We start from the raw sequence: 23,483 nt of genomic DNA on the forward strand, positions 1-23,483 counted from the left end.
TTCACCACTCCAGGCTTCCCAGATGCTACTGCAATCTTTCTTGACTTCAACAGTCACACTGATGTCACACCACATCTCATGGTGCAGGGGTAACTGCACAAATCTCTTTTCACCCCACATGTTTTAGGACATAGAAAAATTATTTGTTCTCCAATGAAATATTTAACCCAAATATATGTTGTTTCAGGTTTTAAAAATCAATTTGATTGGCCACAGGAAACGTATTTTGGCATCTCTGGGAGACAGGCTGCACGACGATCCCCCACAGAAGCCCCCTCGGTCCATCACCCTCAGGGTAAGTGCCAAGCACATTCATTTGGTTCTCTACCCTTAAGAATTACTTGTTTGAGACCAGCCTGGCCAACATGGTGAGACTCTGCCTCTACTAAAAACAGAAAAAATTAGCCAGGTATGGTTGTGCCCGTCTGTACTCCCAGCTACTCCGGAGGCTGAGGCATGAAAATCGCTTGAACCCGGAAGGCGGAGTATTGCAGTGAGCAGAGATTGCATCACTGCACTCCACCTGGGCAACAGAGTAAGGAAATAAAAGAATTATTTTGTGCAGTTTTATAGGTTTTATAAACATGTACTTTATACAACTGAAGCAATAGATCAGCAAGTGCAGGCTCTTTTCTTTGTAGCTTACCGTATCTGTGTAAAATCAGTCTCCCTTTTGATTGTGTTTGACACAATCAAAACAACAAGATTTGTTTTTCTAGATTAGTTAAATATATATTTTTGAGATTTAGATATCCATCTATAATGGAATTCAGCCTGACAAATCACCACCTTTAAAGAACCACTCCCTCACCTCCCATCCCACACCCCATTACACCAGGAGAGCGGAAATGAGTTTTCTGTCAGACTCCTCAAACCCACAGAAAGAAAATCGATCAAGGACCACAGTTAAGTAAAGAGCAATTTAAAATTAACCCTAGGGTCTTCTGTTTTTCAAGAAGTAAAATTTGTCCAACTTTACCCACTTCAAAAATTCAGAATAGAGAATCTAAAACCTTACTTAATAAATGCTATTTCTTTTCTTCAACTACACTTTAGAATTATGAGGTAGGAGCCCAGCGTAGTGGCTCATGCCTGTAATCCCAGCACTTTGGGAGGCCAAAGCAGGCAGATCACGAGGTCAGGAGATCGAGACCATTCTAGCTAACACAGTGAAACCTGACTCTACTAAAAATACAAAAAATTAATCGGGCATAGTGGCACGCACCTGTAATCCCAGCTACTCGGGAGGCTGAGGCAGGAGAATCGCTTGAACCCAGAAGGCAGAGGTTGCAGTGAGCCAAGATCATGCCACTGCATTCCAGCCTGGGCGACAGAGCGAAACTCCCATCTCAAAAAAAAAAAAAGAATTATGAGGTAGGAAACTAGAGAGAACCTGTAGAAGAGAGAGAAAGAAAGGGGAAGTGAAGGAAGGGAGGGAGGAAAGGGCAGAGAGAAAGTGAGAGAGATGATTTCCAGGCAAACTGGCAGTGGCAAGAAGTGGCTGGCAGTCACTAGTGTTCATGCGTCCTATAAGAACTTTTCTAAAATTCGTCAAAAAGCTGAGATCTCCCTGAAAGCTGTGGGGTGCCCGCTCTGCTCTCTTTATTTTGTCCTGCACTTGCTTGTTTCTGATTTCCTTTCTGAAGGGATGAATACAAGCATGGCACCCAGACGTAACCGTCGTGATGAAATGCAGTGGCCTGCCTCTTATCAATGCACTTCAGCAAACAACATAGCCACTGTCAGGATAACAGAGGGTGAGGCAGGAGAGGAGCTGTTAGGATTTGGAGTCTGATTCAGCTTTGGAGGGGAAGAAAATGTGCAAGGATTTCAGGGGATACAAGAGAATTGGCTCCAGGAGGACAAGCTTAACCTCCTGAGAGAGACTGGAATGGGATGGGTAGGGACTACATGAATACTGGTTGAATTAATTACTGGGGGCATTAGGGTACACTGGGATATTTGGGGGCTACTTGAGAGTTTTGGGAGTCATAAAAGTACAAATAGAAATTTCACCCATTAGAAAGAGGAGCGTCAAATAAATTAGAAAAAAAAAAGTGATTTTTGTTTTGCCTTCATTTTGCTACATGGAAGGAGAGAAAGATATAAGCACCATCAGTGTAGTCATCCTAAAATAACTCTTTAGAGAAGCAACTTCCTGCTACTTACCCTGCTCTTTTTCCTTCCCCTTCTGAACCTCTCATTCTGGCTCTCTGGAAGAGATTTAGGGGAACAAAAAAAGATCAAAGACAGAGACTTCCGAGAAAAAGTGTAGGACCTAAATCTATCACAGAAGGTCCAGAATATCTGGAGGAGAAGGGATCTGAAGAAACACCATGATCCCAATCCTATTTTACTTGCAAACAGTAGAGCTGAGCTGTCTATGCCCCCTATCTTCCTCCTGACCTGTTTCCCTCGGATGGAGTTGTCTTTGCCTTGGAAAAGCATCCTCTGTCGTAGCATGCACTGCTCTGCAGTCTGTGCGTGTGACATGCTGTGTTGCCATACTGTGTCCTCTTCCCAACCCTGTTGTCAGACCATTCTTTGATGAAGGATCAAGACCCATTGGGTCCCATTTTAGCTTTCTCATCATGGCATCTACCATGGTGAGGACGCTCTGCCCACGCGAGGGCCCAGTTCCTTTCCTGTAAACACAAGCAGTAGTGTCAGAGGTGCCCAACATAGGTGTGCCTCCCTCCTGAGACCATCCATGGTGCTGCTTTAGGAAAACAGAACCTGACTCTTGATATTTCAGACCTTTGACCTGAAATACTTAGGGGAAAAACGTATTGACTAGATTGTGCCATTAATAAAATGGTGGAATGTCATTCATTCCTTGGCTGTTGCTTCAAAAGCGACTCCCCACCCCCACAGTTTGTCTTGTCAGTATTTCACAATTTTGAAACCAAAGGTTAGCCACGGAACATGGTATTTATTTCATGATGTATTTCCATTCAGGAACCCAGTGGTAATCACACTCCTCCTCAGTTGTCTCCATCACTTAGCCAAAGCACTTACACCACTGGTGGCTCCCTAGACGTTCCTCACATTATCATGCAGGGCGATGCAAGGAGGAGAAGAAATGAAAACTACTTTGATGATATTCCCCGATCAAAACTGGAGAGGCAGATGGCTCAGGTAAGGTGTTATAAGCCTTTGTGATGTATTTTTCAACCGTATCAGGTAATGCCTTTTAATATGGAACAGTAGCTTCCTATGGATGCTTATTGCCCATGCCTAAGTAGAATTTATACCATTTTATGCCCCGCCTTTCATTCCTTGCTCATCTGAACTAGACTGAGACAGAAATGTCTGGGAATGGAATGTGTACACATGTCCTTGTTAGGCATTCCTGCTGAAGAAATTATGTCTGATCTCATTGCACCCAGAAAGTCTTGCCCAGGGAATAATATTGTGTCAAAGTGAAATCATAATGAAAATGAGTAATAAAAGTTTAGAATACAAAATGTAAATTGGTTGGATAACAGGGCAGAAGTTTGGGGGGAAGGATTAACCCTGTGTGATATGGTTAATTTCCTCCCAAAGCTATACATTCATACAGAAATGCTCTACTGGGACTAGTTGCTTTGTCTCATATTGTCACCTTGAATAGTTGAAAATGGTGATGCTTTCTGGCACAAATAATTGAAAAGGGAGATCTGTCACATTCGGACCTTTCCACGTTTTTGGTATGGATGTTCATGTCTAGCCTGTCCTCGGAATGCTGCTTAGAAACTTGAGTCATCCTTAACCGAACAGTGGCGCTCTTCTTAATGCACATTCAGATGGGCGGGTAGCTCCGCATTTTGCCCTGAGATGCAAAAATATGGATTTGTTGTCAACTATCGGCAGAATCAACTCTTTTCATCCTCATTCTAGGTTCAGACTGATGTGCAGGAGTCTTCTCTCTGCCTCCCACACCTAAGATGGGAATCTTGAGGTGAAAATTTGACTGTGATTGCTTTGCCTTGGTTGTTAAATATTTTTCTCAACTGTTTAGTGAGATTTTATTTTTAAAGCCACTGGTAAACATTGTATGCTGCAGCTCACGAGAGACAAATGTGAAGAGAATGTTCTGGAAACCATGGCTATTCTGCCTGCAGTTGCCTTGGGGAGAGAAGGCCTGGGATACTGTGTCTTCTTTCAGCTCCTTTAATTTTGAAATGTCCTCTGGGTTAGTTGTGCAGAAAATGGCAATGCTGGGATTATGGAGAATCTTTTATTGAAAGGGGATGGAAAATACAGGAGAAACAAGATAAGAATAATTTTCTCTTTCTCTGTTGCTAGGTATTGTCTTTTCATTTTTATTACTGTTTTCACTGATGCTCTTTTAAATAGGGCCTCTGAAAGCTTTTCTCCCCCCAAACTTTTCATTTATTTCCTGTTACTTATTATATTTTCAAATCACATATGTGGTTAAATTTCCTTAATGACAACATTTCAGAGATGTGGTTTGTTTTAACTTTGAGCCATGTGGTCTTTATGTATTAATATGAACTGGGTCTTTTCTGAACCCATTTCTTCCCTGGGTAAGGGAGGATAGTTCTTTAATGAGCATTAGCTGTTATTGACTGTGTCAACCTCAGTATAACTCTCTCAGCTGCTTGCATAATTTATGAAATTTCTCCATATACTGCAGGAGTTTTTTTTAAGAGGACTTACCCTTCCACCTATGTATAAACACTCAGGTGACCTAGCAAGACTGCACCCTTACATGCTGCCTGAGGTTCGCAAGCGGGGCAGTAGTATCAAATAGCACAAATCTTTTAACGAGTCACTCCAATCAGAAATGCATCCCTTACGACAATTGTCTTAGCCTTGGGAAAATGGAATGGGCTTTTATCTGGCCAGGTGAGAAAAGCCCAAAAGCAGAAAGCAGAGTGAGATAAGCAGGCTGATGGGACGTGGTGAACGAGAGCAGCTGTGCACGCATGCATTCCCCTCACGTGGAGTACTAACGATAATCGAGTGACTGCTAGAGACACAGGCTCCATCAGCAACCGGGAGCTTATTAGAAGCTTTCTAAAAGCCTGCTGTTCAATACAGCACTTCTGCTGCAGAGAAAATAGGAGATGACACCACATGAATCTGATCAATAAGAAAAAGGGATTCTGGAACTGCAACTCTTTGAGTGATGTTAATTGCAGTTTTGAGTATGATCACTAGTCTGGCAAGGCCAAAACCCATGGAGTAATGAATGCATACCTCTTAAAAAATAGTGCTTTAACCTGTTGAAATATGAAATACTCTGTCATTTTGTTGTTGACCAATTCAATTTATGTGACTTTTCTACCAGTCAACCACTCATCTGATGTTTTTTTTTTTTTAATATTATTCTATCTTATTTTTGGTCATTTGCTGTAATACTTTTTGAAATTTATTTACTTTTTTAAAAACCTGTCATATCTCTCTAGACCATACTTTTTCCCCTAAAGTTTTGTGTTTAGGCAATCAAGTTGGGTCTTCCTAAAGACTTGAATTAGCAATTAAAATTCTTGCAAGCAAGCAGCCAGTTATACCTCCTTCCAACCTGGAGCTCCATTCCTACAATTCTTTCCCAAGGGGTTTCTCCCAAGAAGCTTACTGTAGCTTGGTTAATGCTTGCCTAACCCGTCCGTTTCCCACTAAAATGGAAAAGTCCACCTTCAGGCTTTCTTTTTTACCTACTAAAAGAAAGAAGAATGCAGTTGAGAGAAAATCACCAGGACAGATTTATGTTCTTAGAAACCCCTCTACTTCAAGTTTAACTGAGCTACCACTAGAGTGATTTGGAATTCTAGCCCTAGGCCAGAAACCTTAAGTTCTTGGTGGCTGCAATAATTCACAGGAGTTTTGCCTTCTTGAGATCTGCTTACCACATGTTTGGAAGTGCTTTGCTTAACTTGGAAAACCAATGCTTAAAGTTAAATTGAGACAAATTTAATGTCCATTTTACCTGTCAAATTTGTTGGCAGATATTTAAAATAAAACACTAGAATGGTGTTTAATTGATTGTTTTCAACTTGAAACAATATTTAAAATACCTGTCTTGGAATACAGAGGTTTTGCAAATATTGTGAGTATTGTTTGCTATTATTCTTATATAAGCAATACTCTGGCATCAAATTATTTTAAATGGATATGCAAGAAACAAAATTGAGTTCAGCATGAACTGAATGTAATGATGGGTCTGATACATCTGAATGATGGGTTTCCTATCATGTTGAAGACATAGCTTCTCCAGTCTGTAATTCTAAACTGGACTCATTAGCCCAAAAGTTCTGAAACACTCCTCCATTTCCATACCCCTAATAAATAAATGTTGCATTCACATTTGTATAATTGTACCTTAATGTGCATAGTAATTTTAAATTCTCAAAGTACTTTGACATCTGTTATCTCATTTTAGCACAAACAAGGTGTCCAACACACTATTAATTTGCATACAGCACATGACAGATCAGCTTTTAATTCTGAGTTATATGGAAATGAGAAAGTAAATGGAAAATATATCCAAAGGAGGAAAATATTTTCAGTATTTAAGACCTAATAGCAATCTTCAGAAGTTTTCTTGGATGATATTTAGAAGTCTAAGTATGCTTAAAATGAACAATAAGAGAGTGATGGAATGAATAAGGTTAAGTCCACATTCTCCAAACTCAGGCAAAAAAAAAAAAACAAAAAAGTTTCCAAATGCTGCAAGTTAAGCCATTTATAGAAGGCTTCCATTTACAGAAATACATATGAGAAAATGAAATAGTACTTGTATTTTCACAAAACAAAGGCTTCTCAACAGTAAAAGAAATGCATATATTTGCATAAACTTTAGCTTAAATATTAGTGAGAATAGTGTATAACTTAAAGTCTTTATGTTCTGAATGCTCTTGTCTAAGATTACAAAAAAACAGTATTACCTGGGGCACTAAAAACTTTGTCTAAATTATTAGAAAATTAATTCAGTTGCAAGCTTAATATTTCTCAATCTAAATAGTATTAATAAGTACAACTAGATCAATTACTTCTCTATTTGAAAGCATTTTGTATATTACATTTTCGTTCTTCCAGTGTTTGTTGTTTTGATATTATTAAAGGAAGGAAGTAGAAGCTGAGCCATACAGAAGCACTGCTGTGACCAGGTTCATGCCTGGGATTGCACATGCAGTATCTTATTTAATCCTCACAAGAGCCTATGTGTACATGTGCCAAGCAGGGTGAGTGCTTGGCCTCACAGCTGGTAAATGGCAGAGCTGGGACTCAAGCCCTGGCCTGCCTAGCCCTATCCTTGTTCCTCTGTAGTCCCTAATGCCCTTTGCCTTCCTCTGTATTAAAATGATATAAAATATTTTTAAGACAGTTCAGCAAATTCTTATTTCCCATGTGCTGTAATAGATTCCATTTGTGTAGGCACAGCAAGCAGAAGATAAAATCACAGTAGTTTAATGGAAACTGATTGAATCAGCTCATGGTTAACACCATGAAATCTTTAAATGCAAAACTACACTGGTTATTTGTTGATCCTTCAGCAGAGACCCTGCACAGTGTGTCAGAACGCTGCCTGTCTCCCATGTTTGTGAAAAGCTTTGTAGGTAGGTGTGGGGTTAACTCTGTCTACAAACAAGTTCTTGCTTGTGGTGTTTCTTCAAATAGTCGATGCTGTTTCCTTCGTGGCTTCTTCAGTTGGAATTCTGATTTGGTTTCTTTCTGGCTGTGTGACCTGGACCAAGTTGTGTGGTGACTCTAAATTTCAATTTTTTTGTCTTTAAAATGTGGATGATGTCTGCTTCTCAGGCTGTATGTATCAGATAATTTATATGAAAGCATATACTAAACTGTAAAGCACTATATAGACAGATATGACTATCGGTTCAGACACATCACCTGTCAGTCCCTAATTCAAAAGTCTGTACTCATTGTAGGCCAATTGATGACAAAGAGTTGAAGGGCAAGTGCTCCAGTGGTTGTAGCATTCTATAAAGACCATCTTTTGTTCCAGTGTTACCCATATTTAGCATGTAGATTGAGAATGGAATTTGCATTTTTCTTTTATTATTTTAATTGTGTAAACACATCATCTGCCTAGGAGCATATATCACGATGCAGAGGGATCCGGGTAGAATGATCTCAAAGCCAGGAAAGCAGAGGATGGATGCCATCTTTCTCTACCAATTCAGGTTACAAAATTGTAACAAAAAATATCATATGGTAATAACATGTTGTTATTGTAACACTGTTAGATAACGTATCAAGTCAGAGGGCTTTTTTTTTCTTTAAATGAAATTTGGAACTTTATTGAAATATATTGTGCACAGCACTGTTAGCTTTAAAAGCATGGATATCCCAGAAAGCCATGAGGCAAACACTTTGCCATGTCTGGGAAAGAAGTAGACAGTAACTTCTCCTTTATTTACTTTTCCTGAGAGAATAGGCATATTGTTCCTAGAAATTCTACCTTCTGCTCTGGCTTTATTGGAATTTATGGAATCAGTTTTCAGAAAATAGCACAACTATATTGAAAGAAACAGCATTTTAGAAAGTGGCTTTTTTGGCTGGGTACGGTGTCTCACGCCTGTAATCCCAGCACTTTGGGAGGCCAAGGCGGGCGGATCACTTGAGGCCAGGAGTTTGAAACCAGCCTGGTCAACATGGCGAAACCCCATCTCTACTAAAAATTCAAAAGTTAGCTGGAAGCTCTGCATAGTTAAGTCATTAATACAGCTGTACTCCTAAGAGTACTTTTGAAATGATGTTCACTTTCAGTCACGGTATAGAGAAGACAGACAGACTGTAGACATTATTCTTGGGCTAGTCACAGTGCCACAAACTCAAAAAGCAATTAAAGAAAAAAAAAGTTAGCCAGGCATGATAGTGGATGCCTGTAGTCCCAGCTGAGACAGGAGAATCACTTGAACCCTGGAGGCAGAGGTTGCAGTGAGCTGAGATGGTGCCACTACACTCCAGCCTGGGCGACAGAGGGAGACTCTGTCTCAAAGAAAAGAAAAGAAAGTGGTTTTTTTTTCCCCAAACTAAACAAGTTATTACTGCGTCACATCAGATTTTGTGTTTAATGTCCATAAGTTAATGCCTAGTATTTAATTTAGATTTTCATCACATAGCCACTACTCAGAAAGGCTCAGCTTGTCCGTGATTTCAACATTCCTTCCATGAAGGTCTAAAGAGCAACTCTTAATACTTAAGCACAGACAGATCATACATAACCAAAAAAGAAGGTCAAGAATGCACTCAGTAAGCTCTTCCATCAGGAGCTTCCAACTTGGAAGCTCGTCAGGTTGACAAGCTGACACCCCAGCTTCAGAAATCATCTGGAATGTTGATGATATCTGTGCCCTGTTTCAAGTCAAGAACTCTAGACCACTAGCCAGCTATGACCAACACAAAAGTGGAAAACAGTGCTTCCATACTTGGAATTTAAACCTGATGTATTGTACACCTTTTTTTTTAATATGGTCAGTTAATTTTCTTTTAGCAAATACACCCTGCTCTATCTGAGACAACTTTGGAATTAGAAATTCCAGTATGATTAGTGTCTTTTAGGCCACACTAATGTCAGTATGATTGGTGTCTTGTGTATACTGTACTTCAGTGTTAAAAAAAATAATTGGAAGCAGTGGGAGAATCACTCAGATGGATTCTTTTTCTGGCTTTGATACTCATCTTACAGGTCTAGATTATTTTCTTCCCTGTCAAGTTCATCAAGAAGGCAAATTAGCCAGAGTTGATTCTCATAGACCCCTGTCAGCCGTAAACACCTCCAGTCATTTTGCTAGAGAAGCTCCAATGTCTCCACCTTGTCTCCATGTGCTGGTGCTTAACCAAGGGTACTGTTTCCAATTAAAACCAGACCATGGATTTTTAAAAAAAGAAAAAGAAGATATCAATAGAAAATATTCTATTTTCAAAAACACTAAACAAAAAGTCTGACAGTATATAAAAACCCTATTTCACTGGGATTGACCTTGTGATACTTAGTAGTGCCTTAGGCTTGTCGACATTGAGCAGCTTGTTCACAAAGAGGCCCAGCAGGTTATTTTTCCACTTGTTAAATTTTCAGAATGTTTCTTATTACATGCAGTGCAGTTCTTGGGTCCACACGTCAGTTTTTGCTGTTATAATCTGCCCTTGCTAAATTTTCAAGGGTAGGAGAATTCTCTGATTCTTATTCTCCTTCTCCTTCTTCCCTTTCTTTTTCCAGTGGTAAAAAAAGTAAAAGAAGGTTTTTTAACATCTAGTGGAAATAGGGCTGTTTGTGCGGCCGCATCTCAGTTAATTCTGTATCTATAGGCCTAAAGTAATTTATCAGCAAGGACTTCTCCAGATGCATGTAAGTAACAAAAAATGCAACTCAAGATGGCTTAAGTAGAAAAGGGCCGGTGTCCTGGATCCAGGTGCTGTTTTGCTGCATTGCTCTCTGGCTCTCCATCTCTTGGCTCCACTGTTCTCTGTGTTGGCTCTTTTCCCAAACAGCCTTCCTCTACATGTGGAGAGTTTCAAGCCAAATTGCTCTTTAACTTGAAGTTACAAGAAAGAGAACCTATCTTTCCAACAGTGTCAAAAAGAAAAAAAAAAAAAGAGTCCCAGGTCAGGCATGGTGGCTCATGCCTATAATCTTAGCAATTTGGGAGGCTGAGGCCGGTGGATCACTTGAGGCCAGGAGTTCAAGACCAGGCTGGGCAACATGGCAAAACCCCATATCTACTAAAACTACAAAGATTAGCTGGGCATGGTGATGGGTGCCTGTAATCCCAGCTACTCGGGAGGCTGAGGCATGAGAACTGCTTGAACCCAGGAGGCAGACTTCACGGTGAGCAAGATCACACCACTGCACTCCAGCCTGAGAAACAGAGCGAGACTGTCTCAAAAAAGAAAAAGTCTCAGTGTTGCATTCCATCACTTCAAGTGAGCCTCATTTGGATCAAGTGTCCTTCCCTGAGCTAATTACAAAGGGGTGTGTGTGTGTGTGTGTGTGTGTGTGTGAGAGAGAGAGAGAGAGAGAGAGAGAGAGAGAGAGATTGATTAGCAAGACAGAGGTCCCACACCAGGGATGGTTTTAGCTCCATCTGAACCATGTGGACTGAGGAGTAAGGAGGCACCTCCTCCCATGAACAGCCAGGCCGCTGCTACTAGAAGAGGGGCTGGTTTCTAAGCCGGCAGAAATAGCAATAATGGGCAGCTGAATAAATCCACTCTGACTTTGGAATTCTGAGACTGTCTGATGGAAAATTGCTATATCAGATGAGTATTGATTTCATTTGTTCATACTTAATTTGATGAGCTTTGTTAGAATGCCAGATTTGAAGAACTGAGACCAGAGTGAAAAATCCCATCTCTGATATCTATTACCTCTGTAACCTTGGACAAGCTTCTTAGCTACACAGAGCCTTAGTTTTCTCTTCCTAGAGTGAGGTTAATGCCCACCTCACATCACTGTTGTGAGGCACAAATAAAATGGTATTTTTTCGAAGTATTGTACAAACTCTGAAACTATACATTTGGGTTGTTTTAGAAATTATTGTTATTTTGAGATAACTTCTTTTTCTTCTACATTATGCTTTCTCAACTGCATCTGGGAGTAAATGCATTTTAAAGTAAATCTCATATTTAGCTACATCTTACAAAACTGTTTCTGTTTTCCAGCTTGTAAGCCCAAACTAATACCTCTTCACTGACTTGGAAATCATGGTTTTTATGAATGCAAACAGTGTCCAAGAAGCTCCTACTCATGTTATAACCTAGTTAACACTGGTGCTCTTTGGAAAAGGAATTATGAATGATATCCATACTTAAATACTTTTAAAAATTAAAGGATGTTTATCAGTTAGTGTATTTCAAAATATTTCATTATATTTCATTTTTAAATGTTTGCTGCTTTTTTGGTAAAGTGTATGTTGGCTATGTGGGGGCAATGCCTGACTCTTCCGCAGTCATTTTTTAATTCCTCTAAAATAAACACTCTGTAAACTCTGTTGACCAAATTACTTTACATAAGGCTATAGGCATCATAAAACCACAGGGCTCTACAACATATCAGATTGGACACAAATTGGGATGGTCTCCAGTTTTTAGAGAAATATACTGCCTGGAACAATAGATGATCATCTGTCTAGCTTAGACCTGGTGGTTCATCGTCATCATCGTCAGAGCCAGCACTGATTAGTACAACTTTATAAGGAGGAAATTGAGGCATGGAGCATTTATGTGGCTTGCCCACAGCCACAAAAATTGCAAGGTATAGAACCAGGATTCCAGTGCAAGCAGCCTAGCTTCACAGCCATCACGTGAACCACAGTGTTGATGAACACCCCATATTGTCTCTGCAAACTGGGAAGTAGCAGACATGACACATTCTAGAAATTCCACAGCCCCAAAGGCTCCAATGCAATGTTTTGAGTTCCTTGAAAAATCCTATTAAGAATATCTAATACCTTATGTAAATGCAACTTCAGTAGAGAATTAAACCTCTAAAGTAGCATGGATAAACGTTGTATTTGAAGAAAATCCTTTGCTCCTGACATCCAATTTTTTGTTCTTTACAAAGCAGAGATAGTAAACAATTGCTTCATGTAAACCATTGTGAAATGATGTGACCTCCTTGCTGTATGAGCCTCTATTTTAATGAGGTTTGAATGCAGGATCACAAAATTTGTGATAACTTGCTTTTCTCTATATGCATTAATAGCTAGAAGATTCTTCTGTGCAGTCAGAAGAATGCAGAACTGTGAATACAGATAACCAACTGTACTGTTAAAGAAAAGCAGAGACTTTTAGGATGAGAAGGGGCCAGAAAATATATGTAGTCTCTTAATTGATGCAGGCACCCGTTCTAATACATCCTTACAGACAGCCACAAGTTTCTGCCTAAGCTTGTCACTGAAAAGCTGGCCTGCTCTTTGTGAGGCAGCCCCATGATTGGAAAAGGTCTGGTTGATATAACTTTTGCCTTATATTGAATTGAATTGAAATAAGCCTCCCTATAACTGCTACATAGTTCATGATATCTTCTGAAACAACTAAGAATACATCTGCTCCCTTTTGCTGGGAAGAGTTTTTTAAGACTGAAGACAATTTGATATCTTCCCCTCACTATGTTAAATGTCTCCAGCTCTTTGCCAATCCCATGTGATAAGGGGGATGTGGGCCGTATAGCATCCTGGTTCCCCAGCTCTGGGCAGATCAACATTGACATATCATTCATTCTTACTGAACTTTTCTTCATGAAAATTTCCCAGCCTTTATCAATAGCCATGAACTACACCTCCTTTCTCAGCAGCGCTGGATTTACATTATCCTTTTCCAGATAAAGCAGTTTTATCAAGTTACTCATTCAATAATCCCAGTCTATCAAGACCTTTCTAAGACTTAGTTGCTACTCAGTATATCAGTGATCCTTTTCAACTATGTAATGTGCTCATTTTAAGAAGCTTACCTCAAAACAACAAACCTTTGAAGTCATCCATCAATGTATTGAGTGAAGTGTTGAATAAAGTAGAACTGGAAAAAAAAAAAAAACTGTGTCGCTTTCTACTAGAGACCTCTTAGCTTGGCATCGTTCAAGAGGATTGTTCAACTGCACCTTGTTTTTTCATATTTTTCACAAGGATAAAATGAAGAAATGCTGGGTTCTCAATAAACGTCATTGAATAAATGACTCTGCCCAATACATCTTTTCTATCAGAAGCAGGAAACAAACATTTGGCCTCCAGTTAATAAATGAATTTAAGTAAAGGAAATGACAACCTCAGTTTGCAAGAAAGGGATATAATGTATATTATAAAGAGATGTTACAAAGAACAGCATACTTTGCAAAATCGTTTTTTTTCAGCCATTCATGTTATGATAAAAAGTTGATCACTGCTTTTCTGAATTAGTTATTAATATTCCGCTTTTTAGTGGTCCTGAAAAATATTTGATAGCATCTAGACTTTGAGGGATAACAAGTAAAACAGCCCATATTGCAATAAACAGCATGATCCCAATTGACTTAAATTCCTTGCAACATCCCTAGAACCTGGGGAGCTGCACAATGAGAGCTGGATTGTACAGGCAGTGCTCATTTTTTTTCCCTTCTCTATTTTTTTCTTCTAAGGAGATTTCATAAACAGTTGTGTAATGCCATTTAGGGCTACAACTGTCATATTAGGGAATACAGGTTATATATTATCTCTACAAATGAATAACAGGACTATCATAAGCCTATAGTTCTCTCCTACTCTCCTACTTTAGTAGATGAGGACTTCTTTTATGGGATATCAGTCCCAGAATTAGAGTTAAGGAAGGAAGGGAAAGAGGGAGGGAGGAAGAGAGGAAGGGAGGAAAGGAGGAAGGGAGGAAGGAAGGAGGGAGGGAGGAAGGGGAGGAAGGAAGGAAGGAGGGAGCGAGGGAGACTGGAGAGGAATGTGAAAGGGAAGGGAGGGAAAGTTAAACTTGGGAAGACAGTGTTAGAATTTATATCGTGCCAGTGGACTTAGATGGAACCAAATGTGTTGTTTACTTCCTCCCACTCTTGGTAGGTTGATTAATGCTGACTCCAGCAATCATGGGTCACACATGCAGATGTTGTTAGAGAAACAACTGTGGGCCTGGCTTTTCCTTCCCAGCAGGTGATAACTGATCTGTCCAAAAATCTTTCCCATAGGCACAGGGGAAGGTCACGATCATGAAGTTTTTGAAGGACTGCCCTTCAGAAAGATGGAGAAATGGCAGGAAGCAGCATTTTCTTGACTCCAGCGTTTCCTGCAAATGAAATAGTTCAGCTGAGACCCTTTATAAAAAGGGTCAGTGGGGCGCATGCATAACTTTCACACTTTAGAACTAGAAATAAAAAGACACAGACAGGGAACTTGAGAAGCTGACAGTGTGGTTGCAGAGAAGAATCTAAATCACATGCAGTTGTTACAGGACTGAGTATGTATCTCAAAACTCACTCACAAGAAGAGAAAACCAAACACCGCATGTTCTCACTCATAGGTGGGAACTGAACAATGAGATCACTTGGACTCGGGAAGAGGAACATCACACACTGGGGCCTATCATGGGGAGGGGGGAGGAGGGAGGGATTGCATTGGGGAGTTATACATGATATAAACGTTATGCACATGTACCCTAGAACTTAAAGTATAATAAAAAATAAAAAAAGAAAAAAAAAAAAAAAAGTGAGAAGGAGGAGTGTTCCTCTGTCTCCAACGGTGGGAAGGAAGAGGTAATCAGATGCTGGCCTACGGCCTCTGGGTAACTCATGAGAAACAAAAGGCTCTAATTTTCTGATTTTCTAGGCAGGGTTCAGTTAATGCCCATGGAAGAAGCAACTGTGGGGCTGTCACTGCTGAAAGAAAATATGCATATGAGGTGTTTGGTGCATTACCCCTTAACTGCACTGAATTTGTTTGACTGCATCCTTTGACAGGTCTCATTTCATGCCAGACTCTGCTCAAGGAGCCACTAAGTTTGCTGGCTATTGGCCAAGGCTTCCTTTGTTGGGACGCCCTTTTTTCTTCTGCCTTTGAAGCTGTTTTGTTTGCTCTTCAAGTTTGTTTTCATTTTCTTTTAGAAGCACTATCATCCAGAAGAAGGAATGCACTTCATTATTCCTTTAGCTTTCACTCTGAAACTTTCATATTTCTTGTTGGTTTCTTTCTGGTCAATTTCTGAATACCCTGAAGTGTTGAAAGTATTATGACAAACATAAGGGAGAAACAGAGAAAAAGTCTTTTTTTCTTTTTTTTCAGGGCTAGAACACGGCAGAAAATTTCATCTCTGGCAGAATCTGACTGGAGGGCTCTATTCATAAGTTTCTTTATTAGACTAGCTATATAATATCAGCAGACTCCCAGAAGGTTTCCAGGGCTTAATAGGGGTTATCGAGTTGATGGAGCTGTCATCTACTTGCTCTGTTCTGAGACCTACCATCAGCTGTCAGTCCCAGTTTACTACTGGTTCTGTCCGTGGAAAAAGCAATTTTCATTCCACAAATGTTGATTAAAAGCAAGACTGATCCATACTCACTTTGTGACCTAGGCCTTGCACACAGTAGATGACCAGTAACTACTTTTGCTGAATGTCAGGGTGACGGAGAGAGGTTCTTATGCGCCAAACATTTTTTACATTTTAAATTTCTGCTTGAGGCCAAGTGTGGTGGCTCACACCTGTAAACCCAGTATTTTGGGAGGCCGAGGCGAGAGGATCCCATGAGGCCAGAAGTCCGAGACCTGGCCAACATGGTGAAACCCCATCTCTACTGAAAATACAAAAATTAGCCAGATGTGGTGGTGCATACCTGTAATCCCAGCTACTTGGGAGGCCGAGGCACAAGAATCATTTGAACCTAGCAGGTGGAGGTTGCAGTGAGTCAAGATCGTGCCATTGCACTCCATGGGTGACAGTGAGACCCTGTCTCAAAAACTAACAAATAAATAAATAAATAATTTCTGCTTGAAAGAGTAATTATTTTACAGAGTGAAAAGCACAGACTTAATTTGGATGTAATATGCAAGGGTGCCTAGGGAAGGCTTCTCTGAAAAAGTGACATTAGAATAGAAGTTGAAGGAAGTGAGGGAGCTAGCTAGGCCTATAGTAGCCAGAGGGAGAACATGTCAGGCAGAAAGAGAAGCAAATGCAGAGGCTATGAGGCAAGAATGTGCTTTGGTGTCAAGAACCCAGAAAGCAAGAGGAAAATGGGTAGGAAAGGAGTGTAGGGAGGTAGAACAGTGTGCGTACCAGAGACTGGAGAACCTTGCAGGTCATTGTTAGGACTTTGAATTATCTTCTGTGTTGAATGGAGCTGAGTGGAATGACCTGGCTTTCATTTTAGATGGGTCATTTTGGCTCTCGTACTGAGAAGAGATACTTAGGGGGCAAGGATGACAGCAGTGAGACCGGTAAGAAGCCAATGAAATCAATCAAATGAGAAAAGGGAGTAGCTTGGAGCAAGGAGTGACAGGATGGTGAGAAGATTTTAGAAGTAGATTCAATAGGCTTTGCTGCTGGATTGAATGTGGGATATAAGAGAAAAGGAGAGCTCCAGCATTATGAACCTGAGGAACTGGAAAAAAGGGGCTGCAATTTGCCGAAATAAGGAAGCTTATAGGGAGGTGAGGTCATCAGGAGCTTGGTCTCTGGCATTTAATTTAAAGTTGAGCTGACTTAATAAATGCGAAAGGAGAAGCATCAAGCAGGCAGCTGGGTGTCCGAGTCTTGAATTTAGGGAAGAAGTCTGGGCTGGAGATACGAATTTGGGAATCACAGCCGGAAGAGACCACCTAGTATAGCCAAGAAGGAAGGGAAGATTGAGGACTAACACTCCAGGGATGTTCAGATAACAGGAAGCAGCCAGAGAGGCTGAGGAATGGAGGAGTGATCAAGGGTGTCACATAGGTCAAGGAAAATAGAAAATTGTTTCAGTAGAGTGGGCTCAGATGAGGACAGGAAAAGAGAAAGTGGAGACCATCTAGACCCTTCTCAGGGAGTTTTGCTTAAAGATTAGAGTAATTAAGCAGGAAACTGAGGGTGATGTTGGGGCAAGGGAAGGAGTTTGTTTGCTTTTGATGGAAGATGTTATAACAATTTTTGAGAATGCTCCAGGAAAGAGGACAAACCATAATGAAGGAGAGACAATTTATTGTAAATTACTGGATTGCTAGCAATTGAGCAAAAAGGAAGTCCACCTTTAGGAGGAAAACTTTGGACATTGGTTATATTCTTTTTATTTTGTGATTAGATTGGAATGCAATTGTGTTGTATTTTCTGAGCTGAAGTCATGGTAACACCAAGGTACAAGATGGTAACGAAAGCAAGACATGCATTGCATTTTAAGACAACATTTCCAGAGCTAAGAGAGAGACCTGAACTGAAGATAAAATTATATACCTTCAAATGTGTGTTGACTTCACCATCAAAGAAGTGAACATTAAATTATTAGTAATATCTCAGTTGTAAGTCTATCCTTATTTACCCTTGTTTGTTTGGGTTTCATAGTAATTCAGGTTCAGAAAAACTAAGTGAGCCTTTGCAATATATGTGACAGGGATTGAGAGAAAGTAGGCAAATGAAATTGCAAAGGGGCGATTAACATTATTTCATGGAACTGTTTCTAAGCTCTACAAGCAGCCTTTTGACACCTAGGTGCGCTAATGACAAATGTTCCTTCTCTCTTCAGCAAGTTGGCAGCCCTTTTCTGCCTTTATCAGGAAATATGAGGACTCTTCCAACAGGAAGTCTGCAGTTTCTTGTACAATTAACCGGAAGTGTGTTGGCAGTGACATAGTTTATGAAAGGCACAAGTGGCACCAATAGAGTAGACCAGTTAAAAATGATAACGAGTAATGGTAGTGACTAATGTTTGCATAACGCTTTGCCATTTACCAAGGCCTTTTGAATGTGTTATATGATTCCATTCATTTGGTAAATATGTGTTCTTTCTGTGTTCCAAGCCGTAAACATTTAGCTGTGAAAAAGTTTCCTGTCTCTTGAAGCTAAACATGAGCTGCACAACAATTTGGTGAAATAAGTAGGTCAAGTATTCTTCTTCTTCTTCTTCATAGATTAAGACATTGTAAAACTTAATTACGGCCAGGCGCAGTGGCTCATGCCTGCAATCCCAGCACTTTGGGAGGCCGAGGCAGGCGAATCACCTGAGGTCAGGAGTTCAAGACCAGCCTGTCCAACATGGCGAAGTCCTGTCTCTACTAAAAATACAAAAATCAGCCAGAGGTGGTGGCAGGTGCCTGTAATGCCAGCTACTCAAGAGGTTGAGGTAGGAGAATCACTTGAACCCGGGAGGCAGAGGTTGTAGTAAGCCAAGACCACACCACTGTACTCCAGCCTGGGCGACAGAGCAAGACTCTGTCTCAAAAACAAACAAACAAAAAGAAAAAAAAATAGAGTTTAATTTGGCCAGGTGAGGTGGCTCACGCCTATAATCCCAGCACTTTGGGAGGCCAAGGTGGGTGGATCACTTGAGGCCAACTTAATAAATGCGAAAGCCTGGCCAACATGGTGAAACCTGTCTCTATCAAAAATAACAAAAATTAACTGGGTGAGGTGATTCACATCTCTGATCTCAGCTACACAGGAGGTTGAGGCATGAGAATCACTTGAACCCAGGAGGCAGTGGTTGCAGTGAGCCAAGATTGTGCCCCTGTACTCCAGCCTAGGTGACAGAGCAAGACCCCATCTCCAATGCCTCCAAAAAAGAAAAAAAAAAAAACTTAAATTTAAGACTGGGCACAGTGGCTTACAACTGTAATCCTAGCACTTTGGGAGGCCAAGGCAGGCAGATCACTTGAGCCCAGGAGTTCAAGACCAACCTGAGCAACATAGCAAGACCTTGTCTCTACACATTTAGAAAAAAAAAATTAACTGGATGAAGTGGTGCATCCCTGTAGTCCCACCTCCTTGGGAGGCTGAAGTGAGTGAATCACTTAAGCCTGGAAGGTCCAGTCTGCAGTGAACCATGGTTGCACCACTGCACTCCAGCCTGGGTGACAGAACAAGACTCTATCTCAAAAAAAAAAAAGAAAAAAACTTAACTCACTACTTTTCTAGGAATTTGGGCCCCAGATGAAATTTTATGGCTGATACTATATTTCTTTCTCAAAACTTTTCAAAACTCAGTACTTCAATACATGTTGTACCCTGAAATGTTATTTTCATAAACATAATTAATTTCTACTCTGAAAACTCTTGCATTTAAAAAATTAATTCCAGAACACAGTATAATAACCCTCTGTCTAGGAGAAGAGGCATTTCATATTATGAATGCACCAGTTACGACAGGTCCGCCTTAAGTTGCTTACTCTGTGAGCCTGACAAATTATTTACTGCTAACAAAACTACTGTGGTATCTGGAATGCATCAGTTTTTTTAAAAAAAAATTTCATCCTAGCACTTTGGGAGGCTAAGGTAGGTGGATCACTTGAGGTCAGGAGTTCGAGACCAGCCTGGGCAACATGGTAAAACCCCATATCTACTAAAAATACAAAAATTAGCTAGGTATGGTGGCATATGCCTGTAGTCACAGATACTCGAGTGGCTGAGGCACAAGAATCACTGGAACCCAGGAAGCAGAGGTTGCAGCAAGCCGAGATCGCACCACTGCACCCTAGCCTGGGCAACAGAGCAAAGACTCTGTGCCAAAAAATATAAAATAATAATTTTCACAACTAAAACACAATTAACTGCTTTTAGTTTAAACTCTTTTAAATTCTGACTTTTTACCATTCGCACTGACAGGATGACAGTCATGCATAACCTAATGATGGGGATACATTCTGAGAAATGCATTGTTAGGTGATTTCATCATGCAAACGTCATAGTGTGTATTTACCCAATGTGAGATGGTGTCACCCACTACACAGCTGGGCTATATATGATCTAGCCTATTGGTCCTACTAACCTGTATAGCATGTTACTGTGCTGAATACTGTAGGTGACTGTAACACAATGGTGAGTATTTATGTATCTAAACATACCTAAATCTGGCTGTAGCTTTACTTCTTCCAACCTCCACAAAAGATACAGTAAAAATATGATGTTGTAGTCTTATGAGACCCCTGTAGCATATGCAGTCTGTCACTAACTGAAACATCGTTATATTGTGCATGACGGTATTAGAAATTATAGAGGTTTTACTTTCTCTAAATTTAAAACATAGCTTATAAATAGAAAATATTTATTATAACATCTAAAAAATGTACATAAGCCATATGTGAACTCTCAGTGTATATGACTAGGGGTGGGTTCTTTAGTCTTCATTGAGAAAATTTTTATATGATTTTTTTTAATGAAATAAGTATGGGATCCTCTTTTCCCTTCTTAACTCTGGTAAATTTCTGTGAGTAGTGAAAGATCTAGTCACTATTGAAAGGTCTATTCCCAGGATGCTAAGTGAGAATTTTCCTGTAGATACTAAGTAAGCACTGCATGCTCTAAAAAGAAAGCTGTCAATCATGGAGCCAGACACCTACTTCGGGGTTTACAAGGAGGCAGTGTGAATCCTGCCTCAAAAAAGATCCATATAAGTGATCTTATTTGGATAAGGTTACTGAATCAATCTCTTGTCCCCGGTCAGCTATTTGTCCATATAGGCAGGACATTAGTTAGTGCTGGAGAAGGACAGAGAATTGTCTAAGTCCTGTGGAAAGAACTAAGGCTTTTCCTCCTTTCCTATGAGAGAGGAGACAGAGTGCACTCCCATGCTCTCCAATCCTGGTGAGAAGGGCTCCAGGAGGAATGTACATCTGGCTTGGGGGTGCCTGCTAGGAGGGAAAACTGTCCTTGGTATCCATAACTGGACTTCTGGCAGGCAGGTCACATAGCACCTACCGAGCTGACACAGAGAGTCCTGGGGAGAGATGCCCTGGCAGAGAGGTGGAGTGTTCACAGAGCAGCCCGCCCTTCTACTGTCTGTGTGACAAGGATGTGTCCATGTCGTGTGGGCCACATGGATGTGCAGAAGGGGGCTGAGGTTATGTTTGTCCCCCTGGGTTCCCCTCAAAGGGCATGTATGTGTCCTAGGAGGGCTGAGTGGGAGTTGGAAGAAGTCAAGCTAGAGCCAGATTTCTGCCACCAGGAACTGTGCAGTGGGAGGAACTGCCCTCTACCCTAGAAGAGCCCTCCAAAGAACTCACATGGGGACACAGGAAAACCTAGATTGGAGCAGCTGCTACGCAGAGCACATGGGAGACCATGTTAACATTAGCTGAAAAGCAGTAGCGGCTGCCAGAGAAACAGCCAGACAAGAAAGGGACCTCGTCCTTTTCCTGTTTCTTCCTCCCCAACTAAACACATGAACTAGGTAGAGCTTGGGGCAGGGAACATCCGAGGTAGACCATGACACCTTCCCTCTCCTAGGAGAAGTCAAAGTGCAGACCAAGCTTCTCTTACCCACCCCGGGCTTTTTAAGCCCCAAGACTGGCACATGATGAGGGAGGGAAAAGTTTGAATCAGATATGAGTTTGGATTTCATACAAAATGGAGTCTTCATGATTCAAAGTGACCAAGAAGTTATGCAGTCTGCCCAAAAGGTTAAATGGCCTGGTGCCCATCAGGCAGGCAGACTGGGCATGGCCCCTTTGGGAGTAACTAAAATAATCTAAAACAACTTTTTGGTGTTTGAACCCCAGTACGGTTAAGACTGTTCCATGAACTGATTGCATTTAGATATACTTGTGTTAACTTATATATATATATGAATTTAGTAAAGGAGAGGAGACTTTATTTCTTCTAAAGGTTACAGCCTGCAAGGTAGCCATCCTGCAGGCTGGGAAGCACCTCCAACCAAGACCCCAGAGACAGGTTCTTCGAAGGAGAAGGGCTTACAGTAGAAGATTTACGCTGAACAGGTTAGCTAAACGCATATATTCAATGTGTTACAAGAGCTGTGAATATTCATGAAGGTAGTCCTGACACACGTGTATTCAACAAACATGCATGTAACGTGTGACCTATGTTCACTTTGGGTTGGAGACTTAACATGTAGATATATTACAGTTAGCCCTATACATCAGAAGGGCTTTTCAGGACATGAAGGCACACAAGTGTGCAATCTCTGTAGACCAACGGTCAGTGATCTTTTTTGGATAAAGTCACTGAATCAATCACTTGTCCAGCTGTAGTTATGGTTGGTGGAGCAGGGGCTGAGGCCCAGTCAGCATCTGGTGGAGCTGCAAATTGTTTAAATATTGCTTCTCTTAAGGCCAGTGCCTGTTTAGCTGCTAAAGAAAAAGAAAAACCTTGTGGCAGTTGGAACGTAGTTTATTCTTTAGGTGTAGGGGTGTGTGATTTAACCTTTGCCTGGCGTGGCCTCGGGTCCTGTTGATAATTCGGTATCTTATTGCCACAAGGAGACTGTTCTATCACTCTTATGATCTCTATTTTAACATGAATTCCGACCAGTTGTTTTGTCTAAACCATGAAAGAGAGGAGGTATAATGAGGCTTGTCTCACCTCCCATCCCATCATGGTCAGAAATTCAATTTTAAGGTTTTTCTGGGGTCTCCTTGGCCACAAGGGGGTCCCTTCAGTCTATGAGGGGACTTAGAATTATATTTTTAGTTTCTATTCATTTCAGGGTCAGTAGAACCAGGCTGTATATAGCTAGAGCGACCCTCTGCCTTCTGGTGACATCAGTACCAGGCTTACACTCCTTCTTGGCCATCCCAGCAGGCTGACACATTGTGCCACTCACCTGTGTGACCTGAGCAAGCCACTTCACCTCTTTAAATGTCTGTGTCTTCATCTATCAGATGACAGGTGGTCTCTGGATTATTTAGCACTGGAAGTGCTAGAAGCACTTCTAGCATTAGATTAACACGAGAAATGTGTGAAAGTTGTAGAAGATGTGATTTGTGTAAAGAATTCGCTCAGGAGTGGATGAGGATGCCACTTAAGATGATAATCCAGCTAAAGCATGGAGTTAGTACATTCAAATCAGATGACAGCTATTGGAGACAAGGCCAGCAGAGTGGATGGTTCCAAGACTGAACTCTCTAGAA

General features: G+C 40.8%; 1 protein-coding gene across 21 annotated transcripts in view; it reads left to right on the plus strand.

The window, feature by feature from the left end:
- ANKS1B (ankyrin repeat and sterile alpha motif domain containing 1B) overlaps positions 1–23,483 on the plus strand; it is a 1,305,582-nt gene that overhangs the window by 1,204,618 nt on the left and 77,481 nt on the right. For 15 of the 21 annotated variants that reach the window (XR_004439654.1, XM_033220935.1, XM_033220933.1 and 12 more), the window contains 2 exons: positions 188–295; positions 2,959–3,138. Coding sequence is in view for 17 of the 21 variants with exons in the window: in XM_033220935.1 (XP_033076826.1) it covers positions 188–295; positions 2,959–3,138 (288 nt within the window). In the remaining 4 variants the exon portion in view is untranslated. The remainder of the gene's footprint in view (positions 1–187; positions 296–2,958; positions 3,139–23,483) is intronic. The other 6 variants (XM_033220939.1, XM_033220938.1, XM_033220937.1 and 3 more) reach the window with 1 other exon arrangement.

Source organism: Trachypithecus francoisi, unplaced genomic scaffold (assembly GCF_009764315.1).
Source record: "Trachypithecus francoisi isolate TF-2019V2 unplaced genomic scaffold, Tfra_2.0 Lachesis_group11, whole genome shotgun sequence".
NCBI classification, from domain to species: Eukaryota; Metazoa; Chordata; class Mammalia; order Primates; family Cercopithecidae; genus Trachypithecus; species Trachypithecus francoisi.